Here is a 21106-nt window from a genome sequence, read left to right on the forward strand (position 1 = left end):
AGAGGACAGGGGAGCTGCCTGGACTAGACATATGATTTTCAAAAGTAGAGGGAGTTAAATCCTCTCCAGAGTGACCAGGGTTCATGTTCTCTACTCTGCTGCCTTTTCTGTGAGGTTCCCTTTTAAGATGGTGACCATATTTAATTGTAGCTGGTCCATGAAACTGAAGGAAATCTCAGCAATTTAGATACATATCTGCACAGAACACTTAGTCTACAGTGAATTGAACTCCTGCCTTACTTACTCTGAGTGCCTTTAATTGGTTTTAAAAGAAAAGCCTTAAATGTGGTAATTGGTAATCATATAGCATGCTTTTAAAATAAAAAAATTCTAGTTAAATGAGTTATATATTCATTTTGACATATATAACATTTACATCAATACCAACTGGATTCATACAAACAGAGTTAAAAGTTAGGCAATTATTCTTTTCAAATCAAACCCACAGTGGGAATAGAATTTTTCCAAGACATTTTTCCTACCATTAGTACACATTACTAGAAGCAATTGCTTTTCCCTGAAGCCTCCAAAAAGCAAAAGAAATGATCAAACATCTTGTAAATTGACCCATTATTTTTCTTCAGCACTGCTGCCAAAAGCATTTATAAAAATATAACGGCTTTCATTGCTATTAAATAGAACATTAAACAAATCCTATTTAACATTAAAGCAAACATGAGAAAATTCAAACAGTGTTTGGATTTCAACTTGAAGAATGAAAAAAAATTATTTGCTTACCTCTTCAAATTTTAGTGCAATCATAGAAAAAGCTTTAAAAATTGCATCTGTTGGGCCTGTTATTGTCACAATTCTCTCCGGACAAGTGCCTTCTGAAATATTGATTCGAGCACCACTCTGTCAAAAGGAACAAATATTTTTCAAAGTTATACTTCCCAAGGAGCAAACAAAGTAGGATTAGGAATATAGTTTGGGAAGGAATACCTTGAGGCATCTAATTCCCCTCCCTACAACTGCAGCCCCAACATCATATAATTTCAGCATAAACTGATCACATTCCAAAAATTCATGTAACTGCGGGAAGCAGGATTCTGTCTGGGTAAATACTTCTACAGCCTTCTTTGCAGCATGCAAATAGCACCTCTGTAACTCAAAGTTGCAAATAATTGTATAATCAAGTCTTTTCCCTTCCTTCTTGCAGGATTAACCTTAAGTAGGACTGGAGCTGCAGAATTTAAGAGAAGGTGGTTGTCTCCAGGGAGCACCAGCATTTCCCAGGAGCGATGCACCTCTCTGGTTTGGAGCCCCAAAGGTGGGGCTTGGCTTCTCTGCCTCTCTGCTGGGGCCTTGCTTTGCACTGTGGAGAAGGCTCCCTGTAGGTGTGCCTTACATGAAGACAGCCAGCCAATATGCACTGAGCACCCCTTTAAAGGACTAGCGGTAGGACAGGACACACCAACAGTATGTGCCCATAGGGCAAGGAGCCTGTTGGATGGAGTTAGAAAACCAGAAGTGTCTTAGAGAAGCCAGGCTGCTCTCAAGTATACTCAACTCTCTATGTCACTTCGGCAGTGTAGAGAAAATGCCTGAACCAGGGGTTTTTATATATTTAGAAATTTATATAGATTTTTAATATATATAATTAAGAGGATCTTTAGTGTAGGGGATCAAATCCGCTTCAGGTAAGAGCCACCCTACGCGTTCTCTGAGATTTCAGTCTTGGAAATCTGTTAATGCAGCCTAACAAGACGCCGGAGCCTCAAATCACCCACAGGCACTGACCTTCTTGGGGAGCAGGGCCTGAAGCCAGTGTGAGACAACCTGGGTTAGTTTGGCCCTTTGCCTGCAGGGTCACCTCACAGCTGCTGGTGTGCTGTGTCCCAGCCCTGAACCACCCCATGCTGCTGCTCTAATGCAAGAGACTGTGTTTCCCCAAATGACAGCACCCCCACACAGCATGGAAAAAAAACAAGGCTCAACACTACTGATAGAAAAATTTTCCTGCCACAGACCTGGGCACAGAACTGAAAGTTCTGTACTTTTCTGTAGGCCTGAAGTTGTCTCTGACATTTCCTCAATGACAGAATTGTCTCTGACATTTCCCCAAAGACAGAGCTACATTTCACACCATAAAGATGGTGTGTACCCTGCCACATCTGCCAGGGAAGTCAAAATAAAAGCTGCATTTTGCTTTTAAAGAAGTACTCAAAAAGGTAGTCATTTAAAGAATGACCAAGTTATCATCATGTGGAGATACAGCCTCTTAGTCCTGTGCTGATATAAAGATGCATACAATTCCATTATTAAAAAAAACCAAAAAATAAAGTGTCTTCTGATCACATATACATGTCAGCAGGGGTGCAGGATTGGAAGAACATTTGATATTTATCTTGACAGACTGACCAAGCATCATAGGTATTCTCTAAGATGTTTTACTTAGAAGTCAGGAGCACTCTCCAATGATGGTTTCCCTTCTGTGCATACAACTTATGTACAAAGATATCTGCTCATGATCATAATTAATAATTGCACTAAAATGTGTTTAATTAAGTTTACCTAGTACACTGGAAAAAAAATTTCCTATATTTTTTTCCTTTAAGTCTTAGCAAACGTGTGAAAATATGGGTGAAAACATGTCATCAAAAAAGGAGCTCAGAACTCAGTCTGACAATGAAATCCCTATTGTGTATATTTAAAGATGGATGTCTGCAATTTTCTTTACTAAAATACTTTGACATTTCCCTGCCACAGACCTTCTATCAGAGTAGAAAACAATGAAGCAGCTGACACAGTAATGAACTGCAGCTTTACTAGAGCCAAACTGACTTTTCTTGAGGCATCCTCTATGCAAGGCACTCCTAAGGTTTAAAACAGTAGGACTTCTCTTTAGACTTATACTTTTAGCAGTTGCTTCAAAGCAGAAAAATTACATGGATCTCCAGGTAGGATGTGCTGCCTTGCAGGACCAGTGTGGGTCTGTAGCCTCCACCTAAGCACACTCCTCTGAAGATAGCACAGCTTGCTCTGCGGCAGGGAAAGAAGCCTGCAGACACGGGGGAGGCTGAGATTCATGCAGTGCCCTGTTTTAATCCTATTTGTCTTTAGCCTTTTCAAAGGATTGGAATGGCAGGTGTGCAGGTCTACCCTGCCCACATCCTGCTCACGGCTGCAAAATGAGGAAAAGCTGAGGCTTTGCCAAGACATGGCAGAGAGATGCTCTGGCTTATACACGTCTGGCTCCAGCTCTGCTGAAGCTTGTGTCTACCCTCAAACTCGACGTGCGTCAGTCTAACACTTGGTTTCAGATTTTTGGAAACTCTACCAGGAGGCCAAGCCATGTGCAGGACTGATGTTGGTATGCTAATGAAAGATACAGTGGGTCTGATGCACAGAACCATGCTGTGAGCTGTTCTGAGATAAAGCAGCAGCAGGCACATCGCTAGGGGAATGAAAGACTCCAGACTGCTGCAGCGATAAGGAGGTTACATTAACAACAATGTTTAATTTAGGCCAGCATATTTAAACCCCACCGCTTGCAAAGAACGGGGATGTTAAGCGATCGGCCCACTTGATGGCAGCATCGGTCTGCACATGCTGAACTCACTGTTCTCTGAGCTGGAAAGGAAGGCAAGTGAAGACATCAAAGCTTGTCTTACCTCCTCCCTCATCTTCTTCACTGTCTCACCTTTCTGTTAAAGAAGCATAAAAAAAAAACCAAAAACCATTAGCCTGGGCTAAGAAAAGAGAAATGATATACAATAGTTTGACATGAATATAAAGTTATTTTCTGACCTTTCCGATAATGCTTCCAACCTCCTGAAACAGAAAAAAAAGAGACACAGTGAATGATACGATTTGTTACAGAAGAGCATTTGTGCTGTTCCTAAGCTATTTCACTATCATTTATTTCAAACCTTCAGTGTGAAGCACAGCTCCCTTCCATTGTTGCTGTATACAAATATGCCACGTTAGATACAAAGGGATGGACTAAAAATGCAGCTTTGCAGCCAAGTGATCGTAGAAAAAAAACACTTTTAACAGAAACCGATCTTGTGGTTGCAGACCCATCCCACTACTATAAACACAGACAAATCCCTATCAGGGAATGAAAAGTTAAGATAGAACTGCACAGTCCAGTGGAGAAAATGAGGTGCAATGCAAGCATCAAAATAATTGCTGGTTTCTCCAAGGGCAGGTATTTACCCTCCTTATGCCTTGTAATAGTGAGAGCTGAATTTCCACGCTACCAAGAGTTATTGTGTAAACACCTGGTGGCCTGTCTTAATCTCCCTATTAAGCACTTAGAGAACAATAATTGCTAATCACTTTTTAGGGATTTGGGAATTACTACTGGGCTCCCACGAACTTCCACCAAAGGAAAGAAAATACTGAGAAGTGTGTCTGTGAACATACAGTAGGGCAACAATGTGGCAGTTCTGGCAACATCCCAAGGGTGAAAATCTTGGTGAATAAAACCAAGAGGTAGCAAAAATGAAACTATTAACACTAAAATGAATAGTCTGGACATATTACACAAATCAGCTGTCAAGCTGTGACATCAGACTGGAAATCATGTGATGGAGAGACCAGCTAAAGGAATATAAACTCCTATACTAAGATTGTGAAATCTAATTCTACAGTTAAAGACTGCCTCAGATGCTTGAGCTGTCTCAGATGTAAGATACACCACTTCCAGTCCATGTACTTCAGTGTGATCCATCCTGGAACACAGTCCAAAGTGTAGAATTTTTGAAATTTTTGTCCTCCAACACTCTATCCAGTGATAGACCTGCAATAAAAGTGGTAGTGACTTTACTCTGCAGGAAAGAACTACCTGCAGTGACCTTGAGTTATTTTTGCCAGTTGTTTATAAGCTCATAACACGAAGCTGTTTGTGCTTGCAATTCCTCACATCCTGCTCACAAGACATGAAGACTTTCCAGCGAGACTAAGTTACCTATTTCAATGAACTCTGGCATACCGTTCCTTTATGCTCCCTGCAAGTCTGCACACAACACCTGACTGAGGGGAACAGTCAATACACTGCTGGACAGGCTGGAAATCTGGGCTTGGGGAAAGTTCAGGGAGTAGAATGAAATCAGATGAAAAGCCCCACGTCTGCGATGGAAAAAGCCCATGCAGCAGGACAAGCTGGACAAAACCTGCTACCTTAAAACTGACTTTGCAGAAAAAGTCCCGATGGTCCTAACTCAGAACTTCAACATAAATAAATGAGTACATCAGCAGTGCACCCCTGCTCAATCAAAGGCTGGACTGTAATAGCAGGAGTGGAGCCAGCGGGCTAGGGCAAATGGCTCTTTGTAATCCTCTTTGTGAGAGCATGCCTGGAGGGTTGTGGCCTCTTTTGGGCTCCTAGTACAAGACAGACAAGGACACACTGAGGTGAATTCAATGCAGGGCCACCAAGCTGGTCAGGGGACCAGAGCACAGGACACATGAGGAGAGATGAGAGAACTAAAGACTTGACAGGGGAGTCTTACTGCAGTGTACAATAAGGAAAGCAAGCTACAATATCAAATTCCAACTCAATGTGAGGGAAAAAAAATCACCATGGGCATGGCTGGACATTGAAAGAGGCACCCAGAGAATCATCATCCTTAAAGGTGTCAGAGCCCAGCCTGGGCAAGGCCCTGTGTAATCTGCTCCAAGGCAATCTGCTTCAGGAGGTCAGACTGGAGGCCTCTGTGGGTCCCTTCCAACCTTCATCGGTCTGTGATTCTTCAGTCACAGCCTTATTCCCAGTGAAGTCAATGCCTTATTAGCCACAAAGTTCGTCAATCATGTGACACACCTTCTCAAGTTTATTTTCAAACTGTGCTTTTCCTGTTTCCCTTTCCCTTTTTTATTTCTCTTCCAACTGCTCTTACGAGATGGCATTCTGCACTCTTGTACACACTGACCTGAGAACAGATATTGTCCAGACAGGAGCTGCAAATCTTCCAGTGGTATCTGCTTTACAAACCTACACTTCTGCTGGCCAGTGTAGAGTAGACCTTTACACTTCACACAGCTGTGTGAGTGTTTTTGACAAAGCTGCTTGTGTTCATTTGGGACTATGAATATCTGCATCTCTGTACATACAATGCAGAGAAGCAGCTCTGTGAGAATGGGAATGAAAGGGCTCACTGCAGTTTTCTGACTTTTAACCAAATTATTGTAATATTCTCTTACTATGTGGGTTTAGCGCAATCCTTTTCCTGTGGCTGAGACAGCCACACCAGCATGCTGTGTAGGTTCTCAAATGAGATGCAGCCTTTTTGTTAGCAGTGACACAAATGTGGGACACCCATTCCTCCAGATTTTTAAGATCTTACTCTTTTTTACATTATCATTGTAACTGTCAATCTCACAGTAATTGCTGAATGGGCAATACAGGGAGCAAGGCTCTCAGTGATGACAAGGCTTGGGAATCCCCCATGTCAGGTAGTTCCTATCTGACCACTTAACACATCTGGCAGTTTTATTTTAAAAACTTCTTCCATTCTTCACAGTTCCAGCTTTCATAAATAATTACTTTCATAAAACAAATTCTTAGGAGGTAGAAGGACCTTTTGCCAGGGGTGAGAGTGTTCTGTTTCAGTTGCTATGGGCAAGGAACTATATTTCAGTCCATGGTATAACTTCAGGTTTTGTATACCTGAAGTTTCATTAGAATATGTAGGCCTAGTCTTGAACCTCCAAGGCTCTGTCAGTATAAACTTAATACAAAATCTGTCCCAATCCATTTGATCATCTTGGGTCTTAATGAGAGGTGCTGTTCTTTCAGAAATGAATGGATGGGTCATGGCTAATAAATGCAAAAATATCTTCCTTGGAAATAGGAGAACATACTTTGCTTTATGAACAGAAAAGCCATGTACTGTTTGTAGCAATGGTAAAAAAGATGGTCAATTTCTAACACGGAAATTAGGGGTATTTAAACAAGCAAAGGAGAGCACAGAATAAAAAGATTCTCAAGTCAATTATTTCACTGAATTCTCAGTGAGTTTTGCTTTGGATTTCAGTGGGGACAGGATTCTACATGACTGATCATCACCTTGTTATTTATTAACGAAGAGCACAAGCTGCCAAAGTAATGAGTGGAAGAACTGTGTGTATACCACTGAGAAAAAAATATTTCAGTAAGACTGGTGACCAGTTCCTTGAAACATGCTAGCAAATGGCACTGTAATCATATGGACTACTTCAAATCTCCCCCTCATCAACGGGTAACTTCAGAGCTTATTCTGTAAGCCAGTTTCAAAACATCCAAGCCAAGGCCACCTCTCCCTATACTCTGGGAAATGGGATTCTGCGTGGCCATGTGAGGTAAGGTCACAGGGGCAGAGAGAAGCACTAACTTTACATGGACATTTCAGAATTTTTTCAGAGTTTTGCTTTATACAAATTACTGGGAAAAAAAAAAATACAGAATGGTTTTAAATGGGTCACTTCAGATTTTTCTGGGGCCTTAGCTTTTTCTAGGAAAGCCCCTAGAAAGTACTGGTGACAATAGATCATGTCTTTAATTATGAAGAGAAACCTATTTCAGCCACAGATTAAATCAATACACTCTTTTCACCTCATTCTTCAAACTACCAAAGCTACTTCACCTTTAATATTTCTTTATACAGTCCAGTATTTGTTTCACACAGTTTCTCATATCACCATGAAATAAGTTTACTGCTAAATGAGATACCTAACACCAAGTTTTTATGACCCTCAAGTTTTAGCATTATTTCTAACCAAGGTTACTTTAATGGCTTTACCTTCTTCAGAAAATGTTTCTAGATCTGCCAGACATCCAATGTGCTGTAGTTAAGTGCATAAGATGTCTGTCACCTACACTGGTTCATTACAAGTTTGGAGTTCAGTGTAAATCAGGCAACCAACCCTCACTGCAGTCCAGGGAGAGATAATGGAGGATATTTTGAAATCCAGATGCTGGTTTCAGGTAGTTGAAGATAATTCTCAAGGAGGACAGAGTTGCCATTATGATTTTCTTAAGTAGGAAATTTCTAATCAAGTAGATAAAACAAGAGCTGAACCTCACCAACAAACCTTGGGAGACTGCCCAGCACCAGTAAAGTATATTGCTAACCAACTAGCCAATTCATTGCAGATAACTTGAGGAAAAGCAATGGTAAAAACAGGGAATGGTTACTTTCATGCTGAAATGTAGCATATAACATTATTTGCACACCTTATTCACTAGAATGTGATGAATTTTGTTCTTAATGAACACTTGGGAAGTGCTGAACCCATCAAAGGGCAGAAAGCTGTTTCTGTAGATTATGTGTCATCTGTGGTGAAGACAAAGCAGTACAAAGGGGGCAGCAAAAATTCCTCTGAGTCAAGGCTTTTTCAGGGCTCTTGATGGTAAGAATGACTAAACAAAGATATAAAACTGGTTGTAGAAGAAACTTATTTTCTCATCAATTATCTCATGAGTCCTTTGAATAGCAAGAGAAAGAAATCAGTCATATTAAGAAAACAAGAGGCTTAACAAATGACAACAAACCTTGGTTTAAAGATTAACCTTTGATCTGTAAACATAAAGTGTGAAATTCCTTTACTTTTTCTAAATGTGAGGTTGGTTTAATAATTACTGAGTCCTGAAAAATCAAAACAAAACCAGGTAGCTATTGTGGGACCATAGAAACGCACAGGTCTTGATCTATTATCATGCAGCTTTTATTATCAGTGCTATGGGGCAAATGGAACAAAAACTTCATAGAATCCCTGAGATAAAGCCATGTCTAGAAGGAAAACACATTTAAGAAATAATATAGGAATATATGCCTTCACCTCAAAGCATTTGACAAAGCACAGGCTCCATCCTAAAGCCTGAAATTCCTTCAGGCAATGCTCTGATTGCACATGCTAACTTGCTTTCTATAAAGCAAGGACAAGGTAGAACCAGTAGGGCTCGAGTCTACAAACAAAACAGCTTTGAAAGGAAAGGAATACAGTCTTCCATGGTGTGGAAACACCCATCATGGGACAAGGAGGGGTCCTGGCAACAGCACACAACAGCTGTGCTGATAAAGTTTTCTAGACCCAGACCAGTTACCTTTCTCCCACCCATAAGGAGGCATAACAGAACTCAACTCTCTCTCTCCCCACCTTAACCTTAGGACGGAGTTGCCAATAGTCAACTAAGATCATGAATATGCTTGCATGGAAGATCCCAAGAACATATTCCACAAAGCATTTCTGAACAACGCGTTTGCGTGGAGCATGAGGGGCATCAGCATTTTTCGAAGACTGGAAGAAAAGTCAATTTTTGGAAACATGACAACCTCAGAGAAATCTGTCAGCCTCAGAGACAAAACAGCCACCTTGGGTAAACTGAGAACTGATTTGTGTTCTGGGATTATGTGGGATTAGCCTCACTGCCACGGGAGATCTCATTTTCCTAGGTGATGCTTCAGTTGTCACTGTCTGATGCCCACAGCCCTAATTTAGAAAGGCATTGTGGTCCATGGCCTTCCTTACTGAGGCAGATCTTTTGCTTACAAATATGGTAGTGCATGAGGATATCTAAAAATTATGGTTTTTCTGATGGAGATTCCAGTATTATGCATCTTCTGCAAGCACATTTAACATTTTTTTGGGCAGCTGTGCCAATGGGCATTTTTCCTTTGCTTTTTGATAACAGATGGGTAGCCAGCTAACATTTAGTTTCACACCCAAGCTCCCAGCCTTCCCTGCTAAAACCAACCCAAAACTCAGTTCTGCCCCTGTGCTTGTCCCTGCACCTGTGATGCTGAAGCAGCAGCACTGAGTAGGGCGTGTACCTTCTGCAATCTCAGTTCATTACAGCCACGCACTGATGAGGAGATTTTGTTAGGTAAAAGTGGGAACAGTCAGCTATGGAGATTGTTTTTGGGAGTAAAGAGTGCCCAGGGGCTGGGGGAACTCTCTCTCTTCCTTTCTGCTGATTTTTGAGGCTAGTAAGAGATCTTGGCTGCTCCTATAAAAACACTGAGAAGAGGCCCATCTTGTGTAGTGCATCTGCATGCAGAGTTTTGTTCCATGACCAGGGCTCTCAGGTATCACAGTAATGCAAGCAAACAAAACAGGAACTATAATAGCAATAGGCAGAACAGTCAATCCTCATAATACCCTGACAGTGTTTGTGGAAACTGGAAAGAACAGAACAAACATTGGCTTGATTGGCATTTTATGGCTTGGATTGTATTACTGACAAGGTGATTCTTAAAGTTACTTTGTCACATTCTGTATTTCAATGAGTAAAAAATAAAAAATAGAAAAGGAGAAGGTCATTACTTTTAAGAGGGGGAAAATTAATTTCTGTACTTGCTTTATGGTCTTGCAGGAATGCAATTAAGAAGGCACCAAAAAAGTGGCCACTAACAGAAATCCCTGATGCTAAAATGGTATTATCTGTACAAATGAAAAAGGCAATTTTTCTTAATTATCTATTCTGTATTTGAGCTGTTAAATGTAAGCCATCACCTTATGAGTCTAAATTTTCTTTCTTTTTCTTGCAAAAATTATATATGTAGCACCACAAAGTAACCTCCAACATGTCTGAAAGTCACCATTGAAGCTGGATGTAAGTCACTGTAACCAGTGCTTCTGGTGCCACAAGTCACTCATTGATCCGGCTGAAATAATTTTGAACACATTTTGAGTTCCTCAGGGAATGTAAAATTATGCTCTAAGTACTAAGGCACTCATAGGGTTTTGTCCAAACCCAAACATTTGACTGCAGATACATCTTTCGAATTCACTGCTGCTGAATGAGAAATGCATCATTGAGCAAATGGTATCAGGGAAAGAAAAGCTCCACTCAGTCATCCTATCTTTCCTCCATCAATGCAGATTATACAATCTAATAGTACATGTGCTACTCTTTACTGGACGTGTTTAAAATTTGCATAGAAGACTTACAGAACATAACAAAAGTCTCTATACCATATTTTTTTCTTGCGATTCTCTTATTAGATTTATTTTCAAAGTAGTATTTTATATCATTATTTCCAGCCACAAGCACTTGCAGCATTCAAAAAACCATCACATTTGTATTTATAATATGTATTTATGAGAATGTTTGAAGAAAGCTAAGCATAGTCTCCTCAGTCTCCTAAAACTTTTGTTATTTTTCTGTGAATTCCCCCTCTGTCAGTCTTTACCATCACTCACACACGTGGCACCTGCTGCAGAGCACAGAACTGCAGGTGTGATTCTGCCAGAAGAACAGTAAGGTAATTACCTTCTCCTTGCCCCATGATGCACCAATACCATACATCCAAAACTGCACACACTCTTGCTGAAATAGCTTTCCTCTCCAATGTAGCATATCCCAAATGTGCCACTCTCTAGACACTGACACATCTGATGCTTTTTAGCCTGTTATGCTTTCCAGATTTCCCTCTGTCACTGAACATGTATCTTCTAAATTACCTTCTCCAGTTAATTGCCTCATCTCTCCAATTTACACCTCTCAGTATCTGGCAAGAGTCCTACTTTCCTGCCAGTTTTCCCTACACTTCTTCATCCTACCTGTAAATTATTTCCTTGTTCTTCCTACCCATCTGATTTCATTAATCCATTTTGGTTTTTATTGCTGAACTCCTTTCTCTTTCTCAAAAAGATTCCTCAGGCTCAATACATTACTCTATTCTACTTTGGTTTCTTGCAGACTTCACTGCACCCAATATGATTTCATCAATGCAGAGGTTCACACAGTGCCTTTGGAAACAATGCATTATTTCTCCTGCAGGTTTGTACTGGAGGGAGGAAGCAGAGATTCTTGCACCACCACTATGAGATGGAGGTGGATCTCACAGTGGATTTGTGACCTGCTGCCCTTTCTATGCTGGCCCATTTGAACATTTTCTCCTGTTCTACCTCATGGACCTGGCTTTTAAATCACCACTAAGCTACTTTCCTGAGATCTAAGACCTTTCTATTGCCACAGTCTCTTCACCATTCACATCTAAAATTAAACTTTAATTCTGAGTCTCCAGAGTCTTAATCAGCCTGTTAACACTGGCTGTATACAAAACCAAACTAGTCCAAAATCACGTAATCATTATCCAATATAGTCAAAATAGGCGCTTTATCAACAGTTATTTCTTCCTGGGCATGAACTGACCAAACCTAGCTCAAGACCACTGCAGATGTCAAGTGTCATATGTTAATATGTTGGCAGATACCTGTGGGCAAGGCTACAATTTCCAGTCTTTCAACCTCATTACCTGAGGCAGTAAGCAAGGAAAAATCAGCCACAAGTCATGGGAAAAGAAAATTCAGCAAAAGGTGAGCAAGGAATGGTAGGAAACATGGAGGTCTACACCTATACCCTACGACATGCAAAGAGCCAAAATAATTTTTATCTTGGCAAAAATTTAGAAAGGAAGAAAAAGTAAGAGATACAGTTCTTTTGGGGACTGAGCTCTGCTTCTCCATACAGAGGGCTCTGATGGCTGGGGGCTGTTTGCCCATGAATGCACATACACTTTACTTGTCTTCCTTATGCCCTTCAAAACCAGTAATGTGGTCTGGGCAAATATTGCTATTCTTGCCTTTGCTGGAAGCAGAAATCTTGCAATCCTTACAGTACTCCAATCTTGTCCAGAAATTACAGTTTTGAAGTAGACAAAGATAACAAAATACCTACATTCATTCATGTCTCTTTCCTACACAGTGATTTTACTTATTTTACTTCAAGAAACAGCAAGAATCAGATGGAAAATGCAAAAGTAGGGCACTGTAAACAGCCTCAACTCATATTGTCTGTTTTTCTCTACTGAAATGTATGAAACAGCTTTATTTCTTAATGCGGTGCATCTTTCTCATTAATAAAGGATGAAAATGCGTATCTGCATTATTTAACATAATCTATATTTCTAACTGTATGTCCTTCAAAAGACTCTCCTGTTTCTGACCCCTCTGGAGCAGCACTCAGGTAACTTGGTCAGAAAGGTGCTGTGCAGCAGAGGCTGCAGTGCCTGTGAAGTGCAGCTTTACAGGATGAATTCAGTTTTGTCTGATTTGTCCTTACAAACCTTCAGGACAAATCAGATAAATGGATGGTGCAGCATGCCCAGGCAGCCTCCATCCCTCCTCACACATCCTCGTAACAAGTTTTTCCTAATCTTGCTTTTGAGATTTCCTACAGACACTGACAGTTGCTTCTCTGTGGATGCAAGGAATGCCTAAGCACTGCCCTTGCAGCATCCTCACCAACACCCGCCCTCTAATTCGTCACAAGAAAATGTGACAAGTATTTTGTGTTGCTCATGTTTTCTCTTCAGGGCTGTAACACCATCGTAGCTTTTTCACTGATGTAACATAGCACAAGACGAAAACTAGGCCTTTCATCTTACATCATCACAAAATCTCTAAAAGTCCCTGCTCAGGAGGACACCTTTCATACCAGGCCCACGAAACACTGAGGTTACCCTGAGGTTAACCTTCCATACCTAGCAGTGGTTGGCTTTTTGCAGGGCCTGCACAAATTCTTTTTCCGCTATCACTGTTAAAAAAATTGCTGCCCTCCCTAAACACCACGTTTTCTGCCATGAGAATATCAAGGCTGTGCCTGGCCTTGCTGCCAGCTGGCTGCTCCCAAACCTTGCTATGCTGTGGCTGAGTGGGTGTGCTCCCAGGGGCTATCCCAGCCTCCTCAGCCAGAGGCTGCACAAAGCCTGGCAGGGGCTCAGCTGGATGCACAGACACTCCTTTGCCTAAAGCAAGATAAAGCAAAGGTGCTGATCAGTGATGTCCTACACTGGGGAGACATTGGCCCTGGTTCTCCCAGAGCTCAGGATTCTTCCTATTTCTTTTCCTTTCACCACATGATAATGTCTTTTGTTTTTGGAACATAATTTGTTTGTTGTGATGGTTTTTTTATTCATTACCACCTTGCAGAGGTCTGGCCACTTATACAAATCCTCATTTTTCTGCAGGTATAAAATTTACCTTAATTGCCTCATTAAGGTGTACATTCTTGACTTAAAGCCTCTATACAAATCACATGAAAAGTACACGCTGAAAATTTCCTAAGTCTGCAGGACTTACAGTCAAGATAAGCAAGCACACAAGTTATGGATTTCCAATCAAAATGCATGCAAACAACACAAAACACATTGGCCTTCCCTATGCAAAGGTACACTGGTAATAATGGTTTAGACATAGTGAAAGTTATTAGGTAGATGACCTCATTTTTCCATGCAATGCATTAATAAATAATATTAAAATTATTTTACTTTAAAAATAACTGAATCCAGTTTGGTCCTGCTATTTAAAAAACCTTTTTATCCCTTCTCTTCTCTCTCAAATTATGACCAGTTATTTACAGACCAACTTCTGCTTCTAGACAAACTCTTTTGTCTAGAAATATTAATTAGAGAGCAACAATTTCCACTGATGTCATTATCATAACAAATCTCAAGGAAGAGTCTAGAAATGTCTTTCTTCTTTTCCAGAGGCACATACAGCTTTCAGAATGCTTTTTCACATTGAGTTCATATTGATTCAGACATCCTTCATTCCTCTGTATTATTTCTAAATCACAGAAATGACATCAAAGAAACGGAAAGCGCCTGACTTTTATCACCAAAATAAATTCTGATTTAATGTACTCTTTCCAATACTTAGGCACAATAGGATACATGATTAGAGCATAGTGGAGCTAAAAGAATACCCATCGTGCCTTGTTAACTGAGCATGCATGGTATAGATCCAGGTAAAATTTGAACTTTGTAGCTTTTGTGCGTTTAATTTAGACCCTTGGGGCTACATATGCATTGAAGGCTGGACACATAACATCCATTATTGTTAAAAGTGGTTGCACACAAAATCAATGATGTTTAACAGAGAAAATGAACTCTATCTGATTTCATTTCTGATTTAAAAAAATCCCAATAATCCTAGCCCACAGTTTAAATAAAATGTCCTGAAAATGACAGATACTTCATTTTTGCTTTAAAGGCATGATTCTGAACCAAGCAGAGCTGTCTGACAATGATTAAAAAAGCCCAAAACACCATCACTTAAGAACATGGGAATGAGACTGCAACCAGTAGGGCTGCTTATACCCACTGGGATAAGTATGTGCTCAAATGCTTTCATGGAGTGGGACCAGAAACCAGTAGAAACAACCCTGAAGACCTAATTTTGAGCATAGACACGTGTACAGATTTTAGGTGGGTTTTGTAAGAGAGTGTTATTAAATTTGTTTGACAGATCCTTATTTAAGATGCAGATTTACACACCAGATGCCTGCCTGAAGCTGAATATTTCGGAGGAAAAAAATCAAAATGGTTAGATCATTTCTGAGAAAAAACATAATTTGATCTGACATAACCTAATTTCTGAGGGTTTTAATTTGCAATCTTAAGCTGTACCCCCTCACACTTCTCCGTAAGTAAAACAGAATGGGAGATACCTTAGTGTCCTATTTGTGCTATGGGTTTATCACATATGCGTGTTCATACCATAGGTTGAAAACATCCACTATTTTAAAATGTATAACTATTGTAGTGATAAAATTAAACTCTAGGAGTAAAAGTTTTTTTCTTTTAGATTTATATATACAAATTTGATCTCCAGAATAATAGGCATTATATATTCACTGTTCCCTGTAAAGGATGAGACTCAACCACCTCCTTTCTATAACATTCATTCATTAAGCCTAAAAATGTCTGGAGTTGCCTGATGCAAATAATACGATCAAACCTATGAAATGTGCTTTTTAATTAAAAGCCCACTTTATGATCTGTTGATGTGAAATAAGCAGCAACCAGACTGTTAAATCTGACAATACTGAATTGGCACTTTGTCTGTGGCACAGATTTCCCACTTATCTGCATGCTTTAAGTTCTGCACTGGACAGAAAGGAAATGAGAGTCAGTCTTCCAACTCAAACCCGCAGGGACCTGGACGAGCCCCTGGCATATGAGGGGGCTCACCCTGATGAGATGTTACAGCAGAATAATGAAGAACTGCACCCCATTTGCATTCAACAGAAACAGACCAACACCAACTCTGTGGCAATTATTTCACATGAGACAATGTTCTGGTATCCTAAAAAAGCCCTGCAAAACCCAGCAAATGCTGAGAAAGGCGAGCTGTATGCAGGTCAGCCTCCTGCAAGGGTCTGCCCAATTTGGCTCTCTATCAATAGAAGAACTTTTTTTTGCCGCCGGATCCACTCAAAATGGGTTCGTTACAGGCAGGGTTTGTTTCAATGAGCTTGGGCTGCAGCAGGAACTTCAGCAGGATTCCCTGAAAGGCAGGGGGTGATTTTTTGGCCGCGGCAATGGTGCTTTTGACTCAAGGTGGAGGAGGAGCAGACTCTCTGTCAATGTTAGTGCCAGGCTCTGCTGGTAGCTGCACACACACTCAACACACAGGCAACAGGAAATGCTTCACCTTGCCATGCATGAGAAGGCGTATGGTAAGAGTGACATTGAGACCTCCTTCAGACACTTTTCCGTCCTTCGTGTTCATCCTGGCCTTGTATCTTCAAAACTTGAAAGTAGCTTCGTTTTTTTTTCTTTTTTTTTTTCTTCTATTCACTTAATCAACCTAAAGAGAGAGAGAAAGAAAAAGAAAAAAGTACCATTGAGTGGCTGAAGCTACTCTGAACTGAGAATATCATGTTGTACAAACCAATTAACATTCCTTCCTTTGATTTTCTGGACTACAGTTTAGTGCTGAAAAGGCTCCTTTGATTATTATCCCTCCCCATCCAACTCTTTAGCCCTTCACCAATTACAAGATAAACTCCCTTTTGAAACCTTTAAAATTTTCTTAAGTTCCTGTATTTCAAAGTTGAAAGTACAGAGCACAGCAGAGTGAAGTGCAATGTTTTCTTCCAAAGAGCACTTTGTTAACCTCTGCAGTGTGTATATGTTACATACACATATCTACGCATGCATTTTTTTACATGTGCCTGGTGCTGTTTTTGTTTCTCTCCTTGTTACTACATCTTTCTCTTTTTGCTCTTGCAGAAGAGATATTTTTGTTTTCTCTCCAGCTAGAGAGAAATTAATTCTGAGCCTAAACACTGATCCCTGCCAGCAACAGCGGATGACACATTATCAAAGACATCTGAATAACTAAGAGCCACTTGCTGTTGTAAATCTGGGCACTGTCTGACTTTGTTTTTGTCTATGAGGCCCAGAGGTGGCTCAGTCCCTCAAAGGCCAAAACTGAGCCTCAGACCTAAGTGGAAGGAAGATTTTTCTTAATTCCTAATGACAAATTGCAGATTTCCAGTCATTTACAAAGCCATAAATATCCTAAAATGCTAATGAAAGCTGCAAGGGCTGGCTTTGAAGGGATAAACAAGCTGCATTATGAGTTTATTAATGCAAGGACATTTATCAGCACAAACAAAAATGTGAGCAGGAAGGAACATTACCAAGGGCAGACAAATTCTGCAGCAGAAAAGGCTTAGTGACTCCTTATTTAGTTTTGTCCTTTTCAGGCTTATCTTAGAAAGCAGAAAACCCTTAGACATTATGCCTCTCAGTAACCATCCCCTTTTGCTAACCATCCTCTGTAACAACCCTGTAAGCTTTGCATCTTTGGGCTTCCCAAATATTTACCTTGCACTATATATAAATAGGGCACTGCCTAATGAGCACTCCTAGGGACACCCATTTTGTGTTTTGGAGTGGCAGGCTGCTCTGCCCTCACCAAGACTGGCATGGCAGGGCACTAAACAATTGGAAGGGCCTATGGGATCATTCTCCTAAAAACTCTGGAGGAAGTATCGTGAGGCTGTTTCACCATTTGACTAAGCTCTATCCTAAGAGCCACTAAGCACTTTACTGGATCAAACTGAAGCCCACATTGGCTGAACATGTTATGTGTGAGAGACATCAACAGCAATTCTTAAAGAAAGAGCCCAAGTGTGGAGTGATTGCTGATGGACTTGCTGAGCTGCCAGCAATCAGCGATTCTTGGCACCCTGGGAGACTGCCTCCAGACCTGCATTTCCCATAGCCATTGATGGACAGATTCATGAGTTTGTTTAGTGCCTTCTTGAATCCATACATCTATTCTCCAAAAGCGGAGGTCTCATATATTTAATATTAGTGTGGAAAAATGTTCTCCATCTATGTGGCTTAAATTTGCTCACTGATATTTCCATTTGTTGCACATTTTGCCCTTTGTGTGTTATCTGAAGACTGTTACACCAAGTCATTTCTCTGAAGCTGAAACTTCTCATTTCAGCCAGGGCCTGTGAGTGGCCAAGCCACTCCTGATGTTTTTGCCCCTGGGAAATACACTGCAAGAGTTTTCTCTCAAGACTCACAGAGAGTTCCTGTGCCTTCAGTGACTGCAAGAATAAGTGGCAGACACGCCTAAGGAGAGGTGAAAAGAAAGAGTGAGAAAAAGCAGCTTAAACTCCTCATTCCACCTTCCTGATTTCCCCTAACCCAGCATGGACTCAGGGTAATTAATACCATGTCCTCCACCACCCAGACCACAGCTGCTGATATAAATCCATTTATTTCACATTTCTAGGCTTATCCCTTACACTACATATTCCCTATCACACTGGAGAAAGGGACACAAGAAGCCAGGTGCCTGGGTGAGAAGGCAGAAAACAGAAGGAGCCTGGCCATGTCTCTGATGCACCATGAATGCAAGAAGATCACAAGAAAATGTTCCAAGGCAGATCTCAGGGAATGGCAGAGAAGGGTATCAGCTGTACTCTACTTGTTTAAGATTAGACCAGGACTCAGGGGAAAACCAGCAACTGGATGACCATGACAGCCCTTTCTGAGAAGTTCAGAGTGTGGAGCAGAGGAGATGACTGCAGCTGTTCCCAGGCTGAGACAGGGAATGGTCTTTGTTGCTCCTCTGCTCCTTGTTGAGGCAAATGTCCTGGCTCTGACAGACCAGCAGTTTTTGATCTGTCAAAGATAATCCAAGCAAACCCACAATGCCAAACAGGAGCACTTTGTACATAAACAGCAGCCTAGACCTTGTCATTCTGGACTGTACGAGAGCAACACTGGCCCTCTGAGACCTCTAGAAACTGATGGCAGCTTCAGGGCATGCTTGGAAGATTTCAAGAACAGCTGTGTTTCAAGTGGAAGCAAGGTATGTAAGACCTCTGTGGATCAAAATTCAGTGATGAAGGTACAGTTGTGTTTCTAATGAGATGTACTCCCATGTGGGAAAAATAATTCCAGAATAGAAACAGGTTTAGAGTTGCCATGGCCTTTTACTACTGGAATGCTACAGCATCACTTTGGAAAAGAAAAATGGAGGAAAATCTTTACCCCAACAAGAAACCAATCTCCACCCAAGCCTGACCTTTTCCAGATAAAACCTGAAAAAAATCAGTAGTAAAGGCTAACACCTTTCGGGTTCTTTTCAGAAAACCAGAGATTAGAAATTAAATTCCACCACAAATATTGTTAAAAAAACCACAGCTATCTGATTTTATGAAGGATGTTGTCACTGTCCCTCCTCCAAACAAGCTTAAACTCTGGCACCTGGCACTGAGAATCAGAACAGATGTCTGGGGGAGGGCTGGGAGTGTGTGTGCCTGCAAGGAGTTAGGCAGCTGTGTGAGATACAAAAGGAATTAATTCAAAAAGGCAGTCTCACATGCTAAGGAAGAATATTTAAAAGCTACACATACACCATGACTTTTTACTATGCCAGGTCAACCACATCTGCCTCAGTTGTCCTGAGAGTGCAAGTATTCTGAGTAAAAGATTTACAGCTTTACAAAGTAAACCTACAGCACTGTTAATGACCTGGGTGTTTTGGTTTTAAAGACAGATTAAAACAAAATGTGTTGTTATACTTCATTGTTTTTAACTTTAAAGTTATTTTTTTTTTTACTTTTAATGCAAATTTTTCTGCAGACGATGTTGCAAACATGCAGATCTCCGTGTGCATGCAGATGTCAGATCATGGCACAAGGAAGGGAATGGTTCCTTCTACAGAGCCTCCTACCAGACAGCAAGACATCCATGTATTTATAAACCTTCTGCTGTCATATACAAGTGCATTGAGAGTATTTAATTGGTAAAATAATTTCCTCTCTCCTTTGCAAAGTCAGCATTTTGAACAATTTACTATGTTCCTGCCATGTGTGTGCCTCTCTGTGAGCAAACAGGAAGCTGAACACAGGCAGCTTTCCTTTCTCAAGCTCTGTGTGGTGAGGTCCCTGGGGGCTGGGAGAGCTGAGTCTCAGACTGAAAAAAAAATAAAAAAAAATCATTGTTTCACACTTTTCCTGATGTTAGAAGAAAGTCAGGGTACTCCAAAGGTGAGCAGAGAATACTGTGCAGGAGTGGCACAGCTAAATGTTAAGAGTGAGGGTATTTGCATTTTAGCCTGCCTTCAGCAGAGAGCTGGCAGTGACAGGAGGACAGCTGGACAAGATCCCCTTCCCAACCTTGGGACTCTGGACCAGAATGCACAAATTCCAAGATCTGGGGCTCTGCAGCTCCAGGTAACAAGTGAAAGAAATATCACGCCCACAGAACAAAGGAAAATAGCTCACATCAGATAGGTCCCAGCAAACGGCAGATCTTTACTTCCTTTGGGGCTTTTCCATTGTCCTGCGGACATTTCCACTGCTGTTTATCATGTAAAAAGCAAACATTTTTCTTCAGGTAGAAAAAGACATCCAAATGCATTTTAAAAACCACAACCTTTTTAAAACTTCAACAAAATGGATGTGAAGTCATATGCAAATGCCTTTTATCTCTAAGTATGTGTTTCTATACATTTTTAATATTAGCTATCTCAAGCTGGCGTATACCCACAGGTCCTACATGCTCAATATTTATTTCACACAATTTTTTTAACATGGCTTTTCTGTAATTGCGGGTAGATTAGGCAAATAAAACAACAAGCAGCTCAGCTGCATGTTCATCGGACTACTACAAAACCCCAAACAGTTCTTGGGGATTTCAGTGAATTAATAAAAGCTTCGAGATGAACGGTACAGCTGAAGGGCCGTGTCACAGCCCCCACACATGCACACTCATGGAGGTTAGGAATCCTCGTGGCTGATAGTGTGAGATGGCTGCCTGAAGCCTGAGACAGGGAAAACCAACCTCATGACCCCCTTTCTTCCTACCCTCAAGGCTGCTAATTACCTCCAAGAAAATGAGCAGGCCATTGCAGA

At 40.9% G+C, this 21106-nt stretch overlaps 1 protein-coding gene across 18 annotated transcripts in view; it reads right to left on the reverse strand.

The window, feature by feature from the left end:
* Positions 1-21106, reverse strand: part of LOC132332309 (poly(rC)-binding protein 3-like) — a 497066-nt gene that overhangs the window by 44562 nt on the left and 431398 nt on the right. For all 18 annotated transcript variants that reach the window (XM_059856598.1, XM_059856608.1, XM_059856569.1 and 15 more), the window contains 4 exons: positions 16369-16524; positions 3751-3774; positions 3615-3647; positions 739-855 (listed from right to left, as the gene is read on the reverse strand). In XM_059856598.1, coding sequence (XP_059712581.1) covers positions 739-855; positions 3615-3647; positions 3751-3774; positions 16369-16446 — 252 coding nt within the window. In that variant the 5' untranslated portion in view covers positions 16447-16524. The remainder of the gene's footprint in view (positions 1-738; positions 856-3614; positions 3648-3750; positions 3775-16368; positions 16525-21106) is intronic.

Source organism: Haemorhous mexicanus, chromosome 1, assembly GCF_027477595.1.
Source record: "Haemorhous mexicanus isolate bHaeMex1 chromosome 1, bHaeMex1.pri, whole genome shotgun sequence".
Classification (NCBI taxonomy): Eukaryota; Metazoa; Chordata; class Aves; order Passeriformes; family Fringillidae; genus Haemorhous; species Haemorhous mexicanus.